At 34.2% G+C, this 16695-nt stretch overlaps 1 protein-coding gene across 1 annotated transcript in view; it reads right to left on the bottom strand.

Moving 5' to 3' along the window:
• Positions 1–15957, bottom strand: part of LOC123560073 (proton-coupled zinc antiporter SLC30A2-like) — a 48852-nt gene extending 32895 nt beyond the window's left edge. The window contains exons 1-3 of the mRNA XM_053552330.1: positions 15138–15957; positions 1974–2120; positions 510–666 (exon numbers count right to left, since the gene is read on the bottom strand). Of these exons, the coding sequence (XP_053408305.1) occupies positions 510–666; positions 1974–2120; positions 15138–15930 (1097 nt within the window). The 5' untranslated portion in view covers positions 15931–15957. The remainder of the gene's footprint in view (positions 1–509; positions 667–1973; positions 2121–15137) is intronic.
• Positions 15958–16695: the final 738 nt, after the last annotated feature.

Raw genomic sequence — 16695 nt, 5'->3', positions numbered from 1 at the left:
TAGTTTGTCTGTATGTGCAAAGCATTTTCCAGCAATTGTTAATAAATCATTTTTAGTCTCAAAGGTTACTGTAGCACTGACCCTTTGACCTACTGACCTCCTAAAACAAAAGGGGTTATCTAGTAGCAACTGTGCTATGAAGTGTGACAAACCTAATCCAAAGTATTTTCAGGTTATTAAACAGCAACTATTGTCAGTTTCCAGGCGACCATGACCAACTGACAATCAAAACAAGATATGCATCTCTAGACCAGAGGCAATCATCCAGTTTGACCATTGTAGATCAAAGAGATCTCTAGTTAATGACCGGAAACCAAACTGACTACCAACGGAACAACATGGGAAAAACAATAAATCCACACTCCATTGAAAGTTGTGTGTGGGAGTGGGGACTGGGAGGAGGGCAAAGGCACACAAAAACTGAAAATCCTTTATACAGGCATATTAGTTAAACAACAACAAAAAAAGAGAGAAAAGACGGGGTAATTACTTACAAATTATAAACTTACATAATATTGAAAACTACACCTAATACTGCTGTTATTAACATTTCATCAGGCTTCACGTCTTTATAATGTTCCTTTACAATTCTTTCTATTGCCACGTACACCAGAACTCCGGTCACTGACCAAATGATGAACACACTGAATAAAGCTCCTAGCACCTCTGAAATATACAGTTTATGTCAGCATTTATTCATCTTCATGTAGGAATATAAAGGTCTAGCCCTTATCCTGCTAAATTTCAATAATGCAATTGTCTGCTTTTCAATCTGGATAGCACCATTAACTGTTAAAATATGTGCTTATGAAAAGATACAGACTGAATGGCGAACAGTGCCGATCTTGATCAGACTGCACGGATGTGCAGGCTCATCATGATCTACACTGGTCACAAAGGCAGAACAGTCATGTCTAGCATGATAAGAGCTAATAACAAACAAGTTACAGTGAAAATATTCCAATTTCATATTTCACTGACAATGTTGATGTAAAAGATGAATAAATTCTTTCTTACTTTAAGAAAATGTTTGCTTTAAAAGGTAGGCCAGCTTAGATGTGGTACTTATAAAACAACCTGGTACCTGTAAAACAACCAGCTTAGATATGGTACCTATAAAACAACAATTTCTTTTTAGTAACTACTGCCCTTCAGCATATTTTATGAAATATGAATACTACTATATATAATCATTATTTATATAAAACCTAGGAATGAACAGACAGCAATGACAGCCACAATTTGAACTTTAGGTACCGTCTCTTACACATGGCTTGATATATGAGCTGCGCCATGAGAAAACCAACATAGTGGCTTTGCACCCAGCATTGATCCAGACCAGCCTGCGCATCCACGCGGTCTGGTCAGGATCCATGCTATTCGCTTTCAAAGCCTTTTGGAATTAAAGAAACCGTTAGCGAACAGCATGGATCCTGACCAGACTGCGCAGATGCGCAGGCTGGTCTGGATCCATGCTGGTCGCAAAGCCACTATGTCGGTTTTCTCATGGCATGGCTCATATAATGCCTTAGACAAGATTCTGTCCAGAGAAACAAAAGACAATGTTTCTCACTAAATGAAATGATAATACTATCAAGTTCCTGTACATTCTATTAACTTCATAAAAGGAATGTATTTGAGCTGAATAAGCAGATAAAAATATCAGGTACACTAAAATGCAAATCTCTTAATATCGAATAGGAGTGAAACTGATGTGGTTAAGTTACTATACAAATAAATATATAAATATCTCCTTTCTTCAATTACTTTAAAGACAAAACGTCTGCCTATGACAGCACCATATATATTAATAAGCTAAACGAAGGCCAAATATTCTCCCATTAATGCTTATAATTTGACAGCAGGTCATGCATTAATACACATTCTTCTTCCTCTTTAATTAAAATACATTACTTTAAAACATCCATAGTTATAAAACAATAAAACATAACATATGACTTCACACACTTTACCTGCTCTATGGTATCCAAATGACATGTTGCGAGTTGCATGTTTTTTAGCAAGATACATGGACAAAAGACTCATGAGAAAACTGATCAGATCACTACCTAGATGAAGAACATCTGTGAATAATGCTAGACTGTTCGATAATGCTCCACCTGAAAATATAGTTCAGAACATCTGTGAATAATGCTAGACTGTTTGATAATGCTCCACCTAAAAATATAGTGAAGCACATCTGTGAATAATGCTAGACTGTTTGATAATGCTCTGCCTGAAAATATAGTGTAAAACATCTGTGAATAAAGCTAGACTGTTTGATAATGCTCCACCTGAAAATATACTGCAGCACATCTGTGAATAATGCTAGACTGTTTGATAATGCTCCACCTGAAAATATGGTGCAGCAGAACTGTGAATAATGCTAGACTGTTTGATAATGCTCCACCTGAAAATATGGTGCAGAACATCTGTGAATAAAGCTAGACTGTTTGATAATGCTCCACCTGAAAATATGGTGCAGAACATCTGTGAATAAAGCTAGACTGTTTGATAATGCTCCACCTGAAAATATAGTGCAGAACATCTGTGAATAATGCTAGACTGTCTGATAATGCTCCAACTGAAAATATGGTGCAGAACATCTGTGAATAAAGCTAGACTTTTTGATAATGATCTGCCTGAAAAAGTGTAGAGCATCTGCAAATAATGTAAAACTTCTTGAAATGCAGTTCCTCAAAAACAGAGCAAGAATGTATGAATAATGCTAGACTTTATGCTCCATCTTATATATATTATATGGTGCAGATCATCTGTGAAGAAAGGTAGGTGTCTTGATAATGCTATACCTAAAATAAAGATAATGAACTTTTGTTGTTATCGATAATGCAAGACTGTTTGATAAGTGCTCTGATAAAAACATCTTTTAATTATTATAGAGAACACACCTATCAAAAATAAAGAGCATCTGAGAATAAAGCTACACTTTTTAAAAAAAAAATAATACCATACCCAAATACAATTTAAAGATGCTCAATTCTGTGACTAATGTTAGACTGTTTTATAATGTCACAAGCTTTAAGGTCACTTATAAATTACCTATGCAGAAAGATTACTTATATGCACTGTGTGCAATTACCGGTATGCACTGTAAATATGTACATTATTTACATTGTATACAGTAACTTTCTTCTGTTTTACAGAATACACATACTGAATGGTTTCGACGGAGTGTTATTTTAATATTAACCCTTACCCTGCTATATTTCTTAATGGACTGGTCCATCTTTCAATTTGGACAGTACCACTTATTATTCAAAGGGGTTTTCACTGAAAATTTACTGACTGAATAGCAAACAGTGCAGACCATGATCAGACTGCACGGATGTGCAGGCTGATCTTGGTCTGCACTGGTCGCAAAAGCAGAATCACTTGCCGCCAGCAGGCGAAGGGTTAAATATTTACCATAGATTTTAAAGAATTATTTTCTCAATTTTTGATTTCTGCCCATCAAAGCTTTTTCGTAGGGTAAAACGTCAGACTGACACAATTATAGGTCATACAGTGACTTTCCAGCTCTGTTAGTGGAGGAAGACCCCAGGTGTCCCTCCATGCATTCTTTCATACAGGCGGGCCTGGCGGGCACCTCGACAGAACCCAACCTTCCGCAAGCCAATCAGATGGCTTCCGCTCTTGAAGAATTCAACGCCCTGAGTGAGGCCCTAACCCACATCGGTTAGAGACTTGTGATTAAAAGTCAATGACCTTATCCACTCAGCCATATAGGCACCTCCATCCCATTCAAATTTGGTTTGAACTATTGACCAGTCAATAACACAAACTATGGACCAGCTATTTATATAAAGAGTCATGTAATAACAAAACACTTTTCTACATGTCTATATGAGTAATATCACATTCCTTTTTAAAAATGCAGACTGTGCAGAAGCCAACTTCTGCTTTCTAGGTCATCGTGGATAATGACTAACTAAAAGACATGTACACAAAATCACTTATTTGTTTCAGTTTTTCAAGGAAGTTTTATCTCAGAGGTAATACATTATCTTGCAAGTAGGTTTCTCTATTCTTTATGTGTTTGTAGATAAACAAAATCAATGGGTATTGTCCCATTAAAATAACTTAATTTCTATTTCAACATGTGGGTTTATTTCAGAAAAAAACTTAATTGACTTTCACTTGTAATCGATTTCTAAACTATTATAAATTAAAGTTTAAATTGTATTCTATTATTTCTAAATTCACTGTAACTTCAAGTTTAAACATAATCAAACTTAATATATAAACTTTATGGCTTTAAAGTCTCATATTAAGGTTTTAAATTTTAATGTTAAAACAGATACAGCATAATAATATATATTTAGACACACTGATGAGCCATTTACAGCAAACCTAGTTTCTGATTTTTTTATTAAAATCTAAGAAAATCTAGGTGTTGGATACGGTGGCATAGAGGGGACATAGGAAATATTTTATTTATCACGTGCGCACGTGATAACTATCACGTTCGCACAGGAAATATTTTATTTATCACGTTCGCACGTGATAGCTATTACGTTCACATAGGAAATATTTTATATATCATGTGCGCACTTGTTAGCTAATAAGTGCGAACGTGATAGTTATCACGTGCGCACGTGTTAATTAACACGTTCGCACGTGTTAGCTAACACATGCGCACGTAATAAATAAAATATTTCCTATGTTCCCTCTATGCCACCGTAGTTGGAGCATGTAAAGTCATTTTATAATTTTCACAACATTTTGTTCCCATTCCACATTCTTTTTTTAATTCTTAATATATATATCATAAAGAAATATTCAATACATATTGATGGAAAAAAAACATTTCATGCGTCATAAGACTTCGTGCATTTTTATTTTATATTGCAAATGATCATTATTGTAAATCATAAAATATAAATCAATATGGTATTGTATCCCTGCAGGCAGCTGTATGAATCCCACACTCTCCCTAATTAAATGACTTCCAGTTTTATATTGGACAATAAAATGTCTTAAGCTCACATATTTTCTTCAATGAAACAAATATAGGCCAAAAGAATTACGATTTGTTTCCCGTAAGATAGCAAATGCACACTTAATGTCTATCTTTAAATAAAACATAAATTTGAATTCTGAAATGAAAGACATGACAAGCAGGCATTCCTGAAGTGGGTCTGTCCTCCTGACCTGTCTGATCAAATCATATTTGGTAAGGTAGAAAACTATGGAAACTTACAAAAACCAAAATAAATTTTGTTTTCCATCTTCAAGTCTGCTTCTTGAAGACTGGCCTTCCAATTTAGGAAGACACAGGCAATTTTGCAGTACCTCTTTCACATTTTGTGTGTAAAATTAAAAGTCCTCTTCAGCTTGAAAAAAAAACAAAAACATTTGTAATACTGAGTCTTTGTAATAATTTTTTGTATCTACCTCACCCTTTTTCACAAGAATGCAAAGTACAAACAAGAGCACCGCCTTGCGGGTGCTGACGCTCATCTGATTTTTTTTGTGTAATAGAAATATTGTCCTACCCATGATTTTCTAAGTCTAAAAAGGGCCATCATTCTTGCAAAAAGCAGGATAGAGTTATGTTTCTTGATGTACAGTGTCCACTTATGATGGTGAAAAACTGTTGCAAGTTTTAAAGCAATAGCTTTGATAGTTTATGAGAAAAGTTGACTTAAACATAATACTCAACCAAGAAAATGATTTTCTAAGTCCAAAAGGGGCAATAATTATTGCAAAAATCAGGATGGAGTTACGCTGCTTGCTGTACAAGGTCAGCTTATGATGGTGAACAAGTGTTGCAAGTTTCAAAGCAATAGCTTTGATAGTTTAAGAGAAAAAGTTGACCTAAACATAAAACTTAACCAAGAAATCTGATATTTTCTAAGTCCAAAAGGGGCCATAAATCTTGCAAAAAGCAGGATGGAGTTATGTTTCTTGCTATACAGGGTCAGCTTATGATGGTGAACAAGTGTTGCAAGTTTTAAAGCAATAGCTTTGATAGTTTAGGATAAAAGCTGACCTAAACATAAAACTTAACCAAGAAAACTGATTTTCTAAGTCCAAAAGGGGCAATAAATCTTGCAAAAAGCAAGATGGAGTTATGTTTCTTGCTGTACAGGGTCAGCTTATGATGGTGAACAAGTATTCCAAGTTTCAAAGCAATAGCTTTGACAGTTTGGGAGAAAAGTTGACCTAAACATAAAACTTAACCAAGAAATCTGATATTTTCTAAGTACAAAAGGGGCCATAAATCTTGCAAAAAGCAAGATGGAGTTATGTTTCTTGCTATACAGGGTCAGCTTATGATGGTGAACAAGTATTCCAAGTTTCAAAGCAATAGCTTTGATAGTTTAGGAGAAAAGCTGACCTAAACATAAAACTTAACCAGGCAACGCCGACGCAGACGCCGACGCCGACAACCGCTCAAGTGATGACAATAACTCATCATTTTTTTTCAAAAAATCAGATGAGCTAAAAAGATGATGCTAAACAAAGTCAACATCAGGTTTTACAAACTGGTAATTTATGCTGGTTCTTTCAAATCATAATTATATATTTAATATATTTATATGAAGCTTTGTGTAAATGAAAAGATATTAAATCCACACAGTGACAGTCAGATTTAAGTCAATTTGAAAATTATTCAAAAATTTTGAAAGGACCTATTTCACTTAGTATTTGCAATGTAAAGAAAATTCAAAGAGATTCCTTAAGTGTCAGGATCTTTTTTCTACAATAAAATCCTTTCAGTCAATAAAATATGAGCTGCATCATGAGAAAACTAGCATAGCGCAATTGTGACCAGCATGGATCAAGACCAGCCCACACATCTGCGCAGTCTGGTCAGGATCCATACTGTTTGTTAACGGTTTCTCTAATTGCAATAGGCTTTGAAAGCGAACAGCATGGATCCTGTCCAGACTGTGTTGGTTTTCTCATGGTGTGGCTCATATGTAGAAAAGTCTCAAAAGTGTAGGTTTTTTATTTGTTTGTTTTGGGTTGAATGCCGTTTTTCAACAGTATTTCAGTTATATAACAGCCGGCAGTTAACCTAACCAGTGTTCCTGGATTTTGTACCAGTACAAAATGTTCTCTGCATTTAGTAACTTCCCGACACAAATTGGAGGTGGAGGACCAATGATTTCAGACACATCCTGTTTTATCGAATCCTCACAGAGAACAAACGCCGCCCTGCTCACCCTCAAATGGGGACTAAACTTAAGACCCTGCTATCTGTAGATCTGTGCTCTCCCTATTGAGCTAAGCAGGTGTACCCTCAAAAGTGTAAGTGACTGACACACAACAGTTACAGAAATTTGTTATTCTACTGTACTTTTGAACCAAACACTTAAAAATAAAGCAGTTCTTTATCTTTTTCAATATAACAGCAGTACAACATTTACTGCTCTCTGTTTCAAAAAGTTTGAAGTTTTGATGTTGTCCTTCCACTATTTTTGTTTTAAATTTTAATCTGTGTAATCTTTACCTTCTTAACGCATGTAACGAAAATTACTATTTTTCACTTACACCAAAGATCGTATGATACAAAAAAAATAATATTTTTTTTTAAGTATCAAGACATTACAATATTGCTATATTTCTAAACAAGACTTTGAAACTTAGTTACTGACAGACTCTTAATGTTAAGGAGACACATGTGAAATAGTTGTTTTCACCAATTTTTCCCTTCAAAATTGAAAAGTTTGTAACCAGATAACAGAGGTAAACTTCCTTGATTATAAACCTCTTTAAGTACTTATTCCTCCAAGGTGTATTGGCCAAGAACCCAGGAAAGTGTTTAAATTATTGCCTAGGCAGCCTAGGTTCGATTCCTGACTCTGGCATAATAATATGCATGTTTTTATTCCTTCTAAAGTTAATTTAGAAATAAAGACTCATGTTGTAATGTTCATAATATGACCAAACTTCAATTTTCAAGAAAGATCATTTTTAGCAAAAATCTGGAGGTCAGTGCCTTAAACTTTTAATGTGCATGTAAAATCATTTCTAATAATTATTAGGGCTAAAAAAACTGTTTGTTTCCGGTATCCTGACCTATCCTAAATATTTACCGCGACCTTAAGTGTTTTTATGGTGTTGGATTTTTTTTCAATATTTTCACTACTTTTTATACTTTTCAAGGGAAGTTGCACTTTCTTCATTGTAAAAAAAAAAAATCCAAAAAAAATAGTTCCTACCTACCTACCCTTTTTTTGGTGGGGCATGTTACCAGAAACAAACAATACTTTTTTTAGGCCTTACTGCAATTACTGGAATAATGTTACTGCCCAAAACTGAAAATCATACTTTGGTCAGAACTGACAGCTCTGATTTTCTTTATGGTTATTTGTAATGACTAATCCACGAAAAACTCTGGTCTCATTCCAGACACAAATACATACATTTTGTATATAACTTTCAGCAAGTACCTTTTCAAAGCATAAACAATTATATATGTCAGATTGGAATGTTTTTTTGTAAGAAATTAAATTGTTAATACGACATTTACACCTTAACAGCTGCAATGATTAACTTTATTCTTATGTCAAATTAACAGGCATAAATATTAATAATGTAAATGTGTATGTGTCCTTTTTTCCATTTATAGTAACGTGACATTCAGCCCACTGGATGTCACACAGACTTTGTCCTACAATTGTACATGATGTGAAAATCCAATTATGGAAGAAAGTCCTGTAGAACATGATAAAAAGACATGGCAAGTTCTATAAAAGTGCAAATGAGGACAATTTTCATCTGTATGTTAAAATAGTGTTCAATTTATTACAGTTTTATTACAGTCAAGGGCATAATTATAATGACATCTCAATTCCGACAACTAGGCAAACTGATGAACAATTTTAACAAGAGTGCCATAAAGGCCATAAACTGCTCACCGGTGTATCTTACATTTGATTCTGCTAGTCTACAACGAGTTTGGATTTTTTTTTCAATACAAAGGTTACAAACCATTATTGAAATACAATCAAACCTTACTGAGCAGCCGGTCAAGGTAGAAAGCATTATGGCTGCTTAATGCAGTTGGCTGTTTAAGACAAGTTGAAATTTGAGTTTAAAGTCAATTTTAGAAGTAAGCTACATGTATACCTCTAAGCTACTTAATGCAGGTGGTTGTTTTATAAAGGTGGCCATTATTGCAGGTCCAATTGTTATACCAAATGTGATATTCAAGGAAATTTTACAATTCTAAAAACCTGGTTTAATAAAAATTTTGAATGTGTTTCATAATAAACAAATATATGAGATACATTAAAAAAAATTAAAAATAATTTAAATAAAGCAATTTTAAGACAATCTGAGCCGCGCCATGAGAAAACTAACACAGTGCGTTTGCAACCAGCATGGATCCAGACCAGCCTGCGCATCCGCGCAGTCTGATCAGGATCCATGCTGTTCGCTTTATAAGCTTATTACAATTATAGAAACCGTTAAGCGAACAGCATGGATCCTGACCAGACTGCACGGATGCGCAGGCTGTTCTGGATCCATGCAGGTCGCACAGCCATTATGTTGGTTTTCTCATTGCGCAGCTCATTTCACCTTATCTAAAAAATGTTATTGAAACAGCTGACTTTTCCAACAGAAACATAAATTTCTTTTTTTAAGTTAAAAACTGATAATAAAAAAATGTTGCCATGTGAAAAAGTTCCTTATGATACATTTATTTCCGCTTGAAATTTGTTTCATAAAATCATGGGCAAATATCTCAAAAAATAGCAAATGGACCTACACATTTTAACTATCAAATCATAAACGTTAAAAAGGCAAATTAAAACCTACATTATAGAAACATTTGCAAAAACAACGTGATCAAAATTGTGGACTATAATTTAATTTAATATAAAAATTAAAATTAATTTGTGCATGGTCTAAATTTTTCAATTTAATTAATGTAGCAAAGAAAAAAGCACACCACTCTATTTGTACCTTTATCATTTGCCTAATATTTGAAGTACCAGTATATTCTGAAGTCTTTTAATATTCTGAAATCATACTGTTATAATGGAAGAGTTTAATCAAATTCTACATTAAACATTTTTTTAAATCTAAAAGTCAGAACTTAACCCTAAAGACAATAAAACCTACAACATGCTAGAAACCAACAATAATGCTACAATATGCTGCAGACCAACAACAATGCTACGACATGCTGCAGACCAACAACAATGCTACGACATGCTGCAGACCAACAACAATGTTACGACATGCTGGAAACCTACAATAATGCTACAATATGCTGGAAACCTAAAATAATGCTACAATATGCTGCAGACCTACAATAATGCTACAATATGCTGGAAACCAACAATAATGCTACAATATGCTGCAGACCTACAATAATGCTACAATATGCTGCAGACCTACAATAATGCCACAATATGCCTGAAACCTACAATAATGCTACAATATGCTGGAAACCAACAATAATGCTACAATATGCTGGAAATCAACAATAATGCTACAATATGCTGGAATGGAAACCAACAACAATGCTACAAGATGCTGCAGACCAACAACAATGTTACAACATGCTGGAAACCTACAATAATGCTACAAGATGCTGCAGACCAACAACAATGCTACAACATGCTGCAGACCAACAATACCCATATATTATACTGCAAGCAAACAATAATGCTAAGCACTGCATGCCACATAATGTTATCAGACAAAATTTATGTGTAACTAGATGTCTGTATTGACTTTATACATACAAACGACAGTAATAAAAAGTTCCTCATTCATTTATGAGCTACCGAAGTATTTATAATAACATAAAATCTGATATAGTACATAATATTGACAAAGTTAACAGTACTGTAGTGAACATGGTCTGACATTGCATTTGTACTTTAGTGACCGTGAGTGTATAATGGAAGAACCTGGTGACTGTAATAAGACACTGCAACAGGAAATATATCCAAGATTTCTTCTATAAAAAAGAAAATTTATAATATAAATAATTTCTTCATCTTTCCCTATCATAAATAGTAAACATGCTTCAAAACACACTGGAGCATCGCAAACCCCTTTCTTCAACTGGGAATCCAACCTTTTATAATATAAAATATTAAATTTATAACATACAAGCATCCACTAAAAATGAAGAAAATGTTGCTTTATAATTAACAAGCAAAACAGCCAACAGTATAATTATTTTCAACTTGGAACTTAAACAACCCTGATTTGGAATATATTACATTTTCTTTCAAGACATTTTGAACATAATTGTAAATTGCAGCAGCTATAAGTATAAATAAATTAAAGTATGCATTCTAAGTGAATAATCATGTAATGCATTTCTAGGATTAGTTACAATCCGGCGAAACAATTTCATGACTGTGTAGTCTAGATGAATTATTACATTCAGTGTATAACTGATTAGGAAAGTTTAGATTTATATATTAAAACATGGTCTTTCTATATATTTTATTTCGATTTTAATATGAATTTCAAGTAAACAAATAGATGAAATCTGTAAGAATGCACAATTTCACGGCACAGGTACATGTATGGTGCCAGATATGGTAGGCTGGTGTGACATCAGCTCACCACCGTGTTTTAACAGTATTAATATGAGCCGTGCCATGAGAAAATCAACATAGTGGGTTTGCGACCAGCATGGATCCAGACCAGCCTGCGCATCCGCGCAGTCTGGTCAGGATCCATGCTGTTCGCTAATGGTTTCTCTAATTGCAGTAGGCTTTAAAAGAGAACAGCATGGATCCTGACCAGACTGCGCGGATGCGCAGGCTGGTCTGGATCCATGCTGGTCGCAAACCCACTATGTTGATTTTCTCATGGCGCGGCTCATATGGAAGGTAACACATCCAAAAGAAAAGTTTAGGCAGTACACATACATCTAGTGAGTTGTTCTGCTTGCCTAATAATTAATTCAGTGTGGTGTATTATCTGTAACGCCATTTCGTTATCTGAAATGTCTTTTATATAAAATAGTAGAACAAATATGGTTACACTATTTCTCTATGCCTGTATGGCATAAATTATGTTGATGTGATATCAATATTGCAACGTTTTAACGAAAATATGCATGGATTTTTCATATTAGAATTTTAATTAAAACAAGAGGGCCATGAAGGCCCTGTATCGCTCATCTGACCTATTGACCTAAAGATCATCAAGATAGTTTCATTAAGATATGGTCATAAATGCGGCCTCTAAAGGGTTAACTAGCTTTTCCTTTGATTTGACCCAGTGACCTAGTTTTTGACCCCACATGACCAAGATTTAAACTTGACCTAAAGATCATCAAGATTAACATTCTAAGTTTAATGAAGATACAGTCATAAATGTGGCCTCTAGAGTAACAAGCTTTTCCTTTGATTTGACCTGGTGACCTAGTTTTTGACCCCACCTGACCCAGATTTGATCTTGACCTATAGATCATGAAGAGTAACATTCTGACCAAGTTTAATTAAGATATGGTCATAAATGTGGCCTCTAGAGTTTAACTTGCTTTTCCTTTGATTTGACCTTGTGACCTAGTTTTTGAGCCTACATGACCCAGATTCAAACTGGACTTTGAGATCATCATGAGTAACATTCTGACTACCGTAAGATTCATGAAGATACAGTCATAAATATGGCCTCTAGAGCGTTAACAAGCTTTTCCTTTGATAGACCTGGTGAGCTAGTTTTTGATCCCACATGACCCAATATCGAACTTGTCCAAGATTTTATTGAGGGTAACATTCTGACCAAGTTTCATTAAGATTGGGCAAAACTGTGACCTCTCGAGTGTTAACAAGCTTTTCCTTTGATTTGACCTGGTGACCTAGTTTTTGACCCCAGATAACCCAATATCAAACTCATTCAAGATTTTATTGAGGGTAACATTCTGACCAAGTTTCATTAAGATTGGGCAAAAATTGTGACCTCTGCAGTGTTAACAAGCTTTTTCTTTGATTTGACCTGGTGACCTAGTTTTTGACCCCAGATGACCCAATATCGAACTCGTCCAAGATTTTATTGAGGGTAACATTCTGACAAAGTTTCATTAAGATTGGATCAAAATTGTGACCTCTAGAGTGTTAACAGTCAAATTGTTGACGACGACGGCAGAAACAGGGTGATCACAAAAGCTCACCTTGAGCACATTGTGCTCAGGTGAGCTAAAAATTAAAGGGCACTATAAAGTCACCAGTTTTAACATACATTATTAGACTAATATCAAAATGAAGTGCTCATTATTTCAATAAAATGAGGGAGAATCTGAATAAATATTTCAACTTCATTAAGAAATTATACTGTTGCATAATTGCTGATAAGCAGCAGATAAGACGGGAGTTGTTTATTGGATTGGAGGTGGGTGGGCACTTATATAGTAGCCCATCTACGCCTTTTAAGACATACCCAAGTAATAAGTTAAAATGTACCCAAAATGTTATAATTTATAAATATAGTTGTATTATATAGCTACAAAGGTAAAACTTTCACAAAATACTAGTGTATTTCTTTTTAAACTAAACTGGATTGCTAAAATGTATCAAAGCTGATATTTTTTCTAATACACGTTATGAACTAAAACATCAAGATGTGACAACAAATATGTTGTTAGTTCAATATTTTAATCCTTTTAGAACTCCAGTAAGTGATAAAGCTGTCATCAGTTGCAAAAGATGTTGATTAAAAAATTAAACAATGCTAGATTGTTACAGGGGATAAATTAATACATTATGAAAAGCATTATTCAGTAGACTTCCTGGATTATTCAATAATGAATAAATGAGAAATAGCACCTCTAATCAGTTAGTAGATTAGATAATCTTTCTATCTTGTATTTGCTTATTTGAACATTTTGTAACAACAGAACTCTTTGATTGGAGGCTTAAAAACTATAATCAGATGCAACTAATATGTCAGTGATTAAATCAGCCTAAGCCTTTTAATTTTAAATCTTTTTTTCATATACCTTATTTATCAAATTTTATCATGTTATGTTCAGTCAATATTATAAATGCGGTCATTGTAATATGTTGATGCAGCTTTAGACTTTGGTATTTTTCTCAAATTAATCATAAATTTAAAACAAATATTTTAAAAGCAGACTAAGTACCACAGTTTCTGTCAGTTAACCATGAAACAGATCAACAATTACAGTTTTCTTTTGAGGTCATAAAACCTATGAGCTGAGCCATGCAAAGATGTGTCTTCAGACAAAATATACTGAAATATATATCTTTTCAAATTTCAAACAAATGATTCTTCAAAAATAATATATACACACTGAGAAAATTATTATTCATTTTAGAATTAATGTGTTTTTTCTGCAGTTCACTGAAGGTGTAATTATTGTTAAATTAGATGTATAATAGATATAATTTTTTTTTTCAACTTGTGGTCATGGAAAGTTTATTCATAATTTATTACTAAATTAAATGTATGTATATATTTACAATTTGTGTTTCTTTTCTTTGTGATTATGGACAGTTAATAAATTATACAAGTTTTGAGAAATTGCATAAATTATATATCTAATATTCAACTATTGATATTTTAATGTCTTAGTTAAAGATTCGACTTTTTATATTATAAAAGTCTCCCAAATGATTATTAGATTATCTTGAATTTTAATAATGTATGCAGATAAATTTTGTAAAAAAAAAAACAAACAAAAAAATGAGTCTCTTTATTCAATGAAGTTCTACAAATTCACAATAACTTATAATTAACTGACATTCCAATGTCATCATATTATGTCCACTTATAAAACACAAGTGTCATAACAGCTATTTCCAAATTTTCACGCATTCTATGTGGTCTGCGTTTTCCAATACCTATTATATTCTTTGTGGTCTGCATTTTGCAGTTCCCCTATATAACTCAACTGGTCCTCACTCCTCTTTCCCTTTGTGGTCTGCGTTTTACCCTGTGCCCTCAAATTGAGACTATGGCCCTTGTATTAATAACATACAGCTGAACTCCTGAGACTATTGCATCTCATCCATCCAGACCATAAAGATAATGTAAAATCTAGAACAGTCGAGAGCAACATCTGAAAGAGAAATTCAGAACCTCAACAGTTTAACTTTAATTACAAAATAAAGGGATTACTAACATCCGAATGAATATGTAAAAAAAGAAAAAATCAAATTAGTTACCAATGGCCTCTCCAACCATGAACAGAAAACACAAAACGGAAACAGCAATTAATTGATTCCTTGCCACTTTATCCTGTGGAATCTTTGCAGTTGTGGAATGGCAATGCCAGTCTTCTAAATTCGGGTCTCCCTCTGTATGCTCCATTAAAAACTGCTCAAAGTCCTCCTCTCCAACTTGAGCAAGTTCATGTTCAGTCGGCATAGTATGGTCTGCGATCAAATCAGAGTCTGAAGACCGTTGTGATATATAAGAGTTTTGACTTTGTAAAAGGGGATCTGTGTTCTCATCTATTAAATATTTCAATTTATTATCATCCGATAAATGATTCTTCAGTTTATTATCTTCCGACAAATGATTGTTTCTAAATGATAATCCATCTTTCTTCAATACAGCGGTGTCACTTGCTGATCTTTCTCCCCGATAAATTGTCTTGTTCATGTAACTATCACTCAATACTGAATTGTCAGTTTTTCCAGGTATATTTTCATCAGAATCCAAAAACACTAGACGAGGCAGGAATCTAGATGAATCGCTTTTATTGCTATCAAGTTCAAGACACCCTTTATCTTCCTTGTCGCAACTTACCCCACCCACATCAAAATTCCCATGCAATTCAGAATTATTTTCATTTTCTAAATCGCGCCACTCGGATGTTAAAGTATCTGTATTATTTTTCTGTTGAATGAATGTTTGCTGTGAAATATCGTTTACGACAAAGTCGTCTTGTCCAATCAGATCTGCTGAGCAGTTATTGACAGCTGATCTTGATTGTTTGCCACGACCATCTGCCATTTTGTCATTTTGATTGTCACGTGATAGAGTCATGTGATATACTCTGGCTAAGACCCGGGACCGGGACCCGGAAAGAGGCATTGTTATTTATGTATATCTTTTGTTGGGTGTAGAGTAATATCAACAAAATTGAGGTCTTTTTCCAGATTATCATGTTGGATGAAGGCCCTGCTTCAGGTAGATATTGTTTCAGGGCGGACTAACTCCTTACTGGAACAACTGTAACGTATTAGACCTTCCTGCTCCTTATAACTGGAAGCCAATTGACAATTCTACGACTTAGATGATGTTTTGAACCTGCATCGATGAGGAGCAATCGAAGTCAGTGGATTTTGCCACAAAGCAGAGTGTTAATTATGGATCGATACCGATATAAATCCTAAGTACTACTCTTTCAACAATGTCTCAATGTATGAAAATGAACTCTACATTGAAAGTTTTCCCCTGACCAGTACAGCTGAAAGCAGGATAAATATTCAGTCAGTACTTTACTACCACTGCACACGTCTGCGACGCTCTCTTAGATATATGCACTTTGGAAGTTTTTACAAACTGACAATACTGCTATTAAGTGGTGACATTGCTACCAATCCGAGCCCTACCAAACACCCTTGTGGGTTCTGCTCGAAGGCGGTGGCAAAAACTCACCGTGCTGTTCTGTGTGATAGATGTAATCACTGGCTGCACATTAAATGTGCAGGAATATCGCCAAAACAGTACAACCAGTTATGCAACGATGATGGTCCGTGGTTCTGCAGTATATGC

This window comes from Mercenaria mercenaria, chromosome 10, assembly GCF_021730395.1.
Source record: "Mercenaria mercenaria strain notata chromosome 10, MADL_Memer_1, whole genome shotgun sequence".
Classification (NCBI taxonomy): Eukaryota; Metazoa; Mollusca; class Bivalvia; order Venerida; family Veneridae; genus Mercenaria; species Mercenaria mercenaria.
The sequence above is the reverse complement of the archived record's forward strand: the minus strand, read 5'-3'. Positions and strand labels throughout refer to the sequence as shown.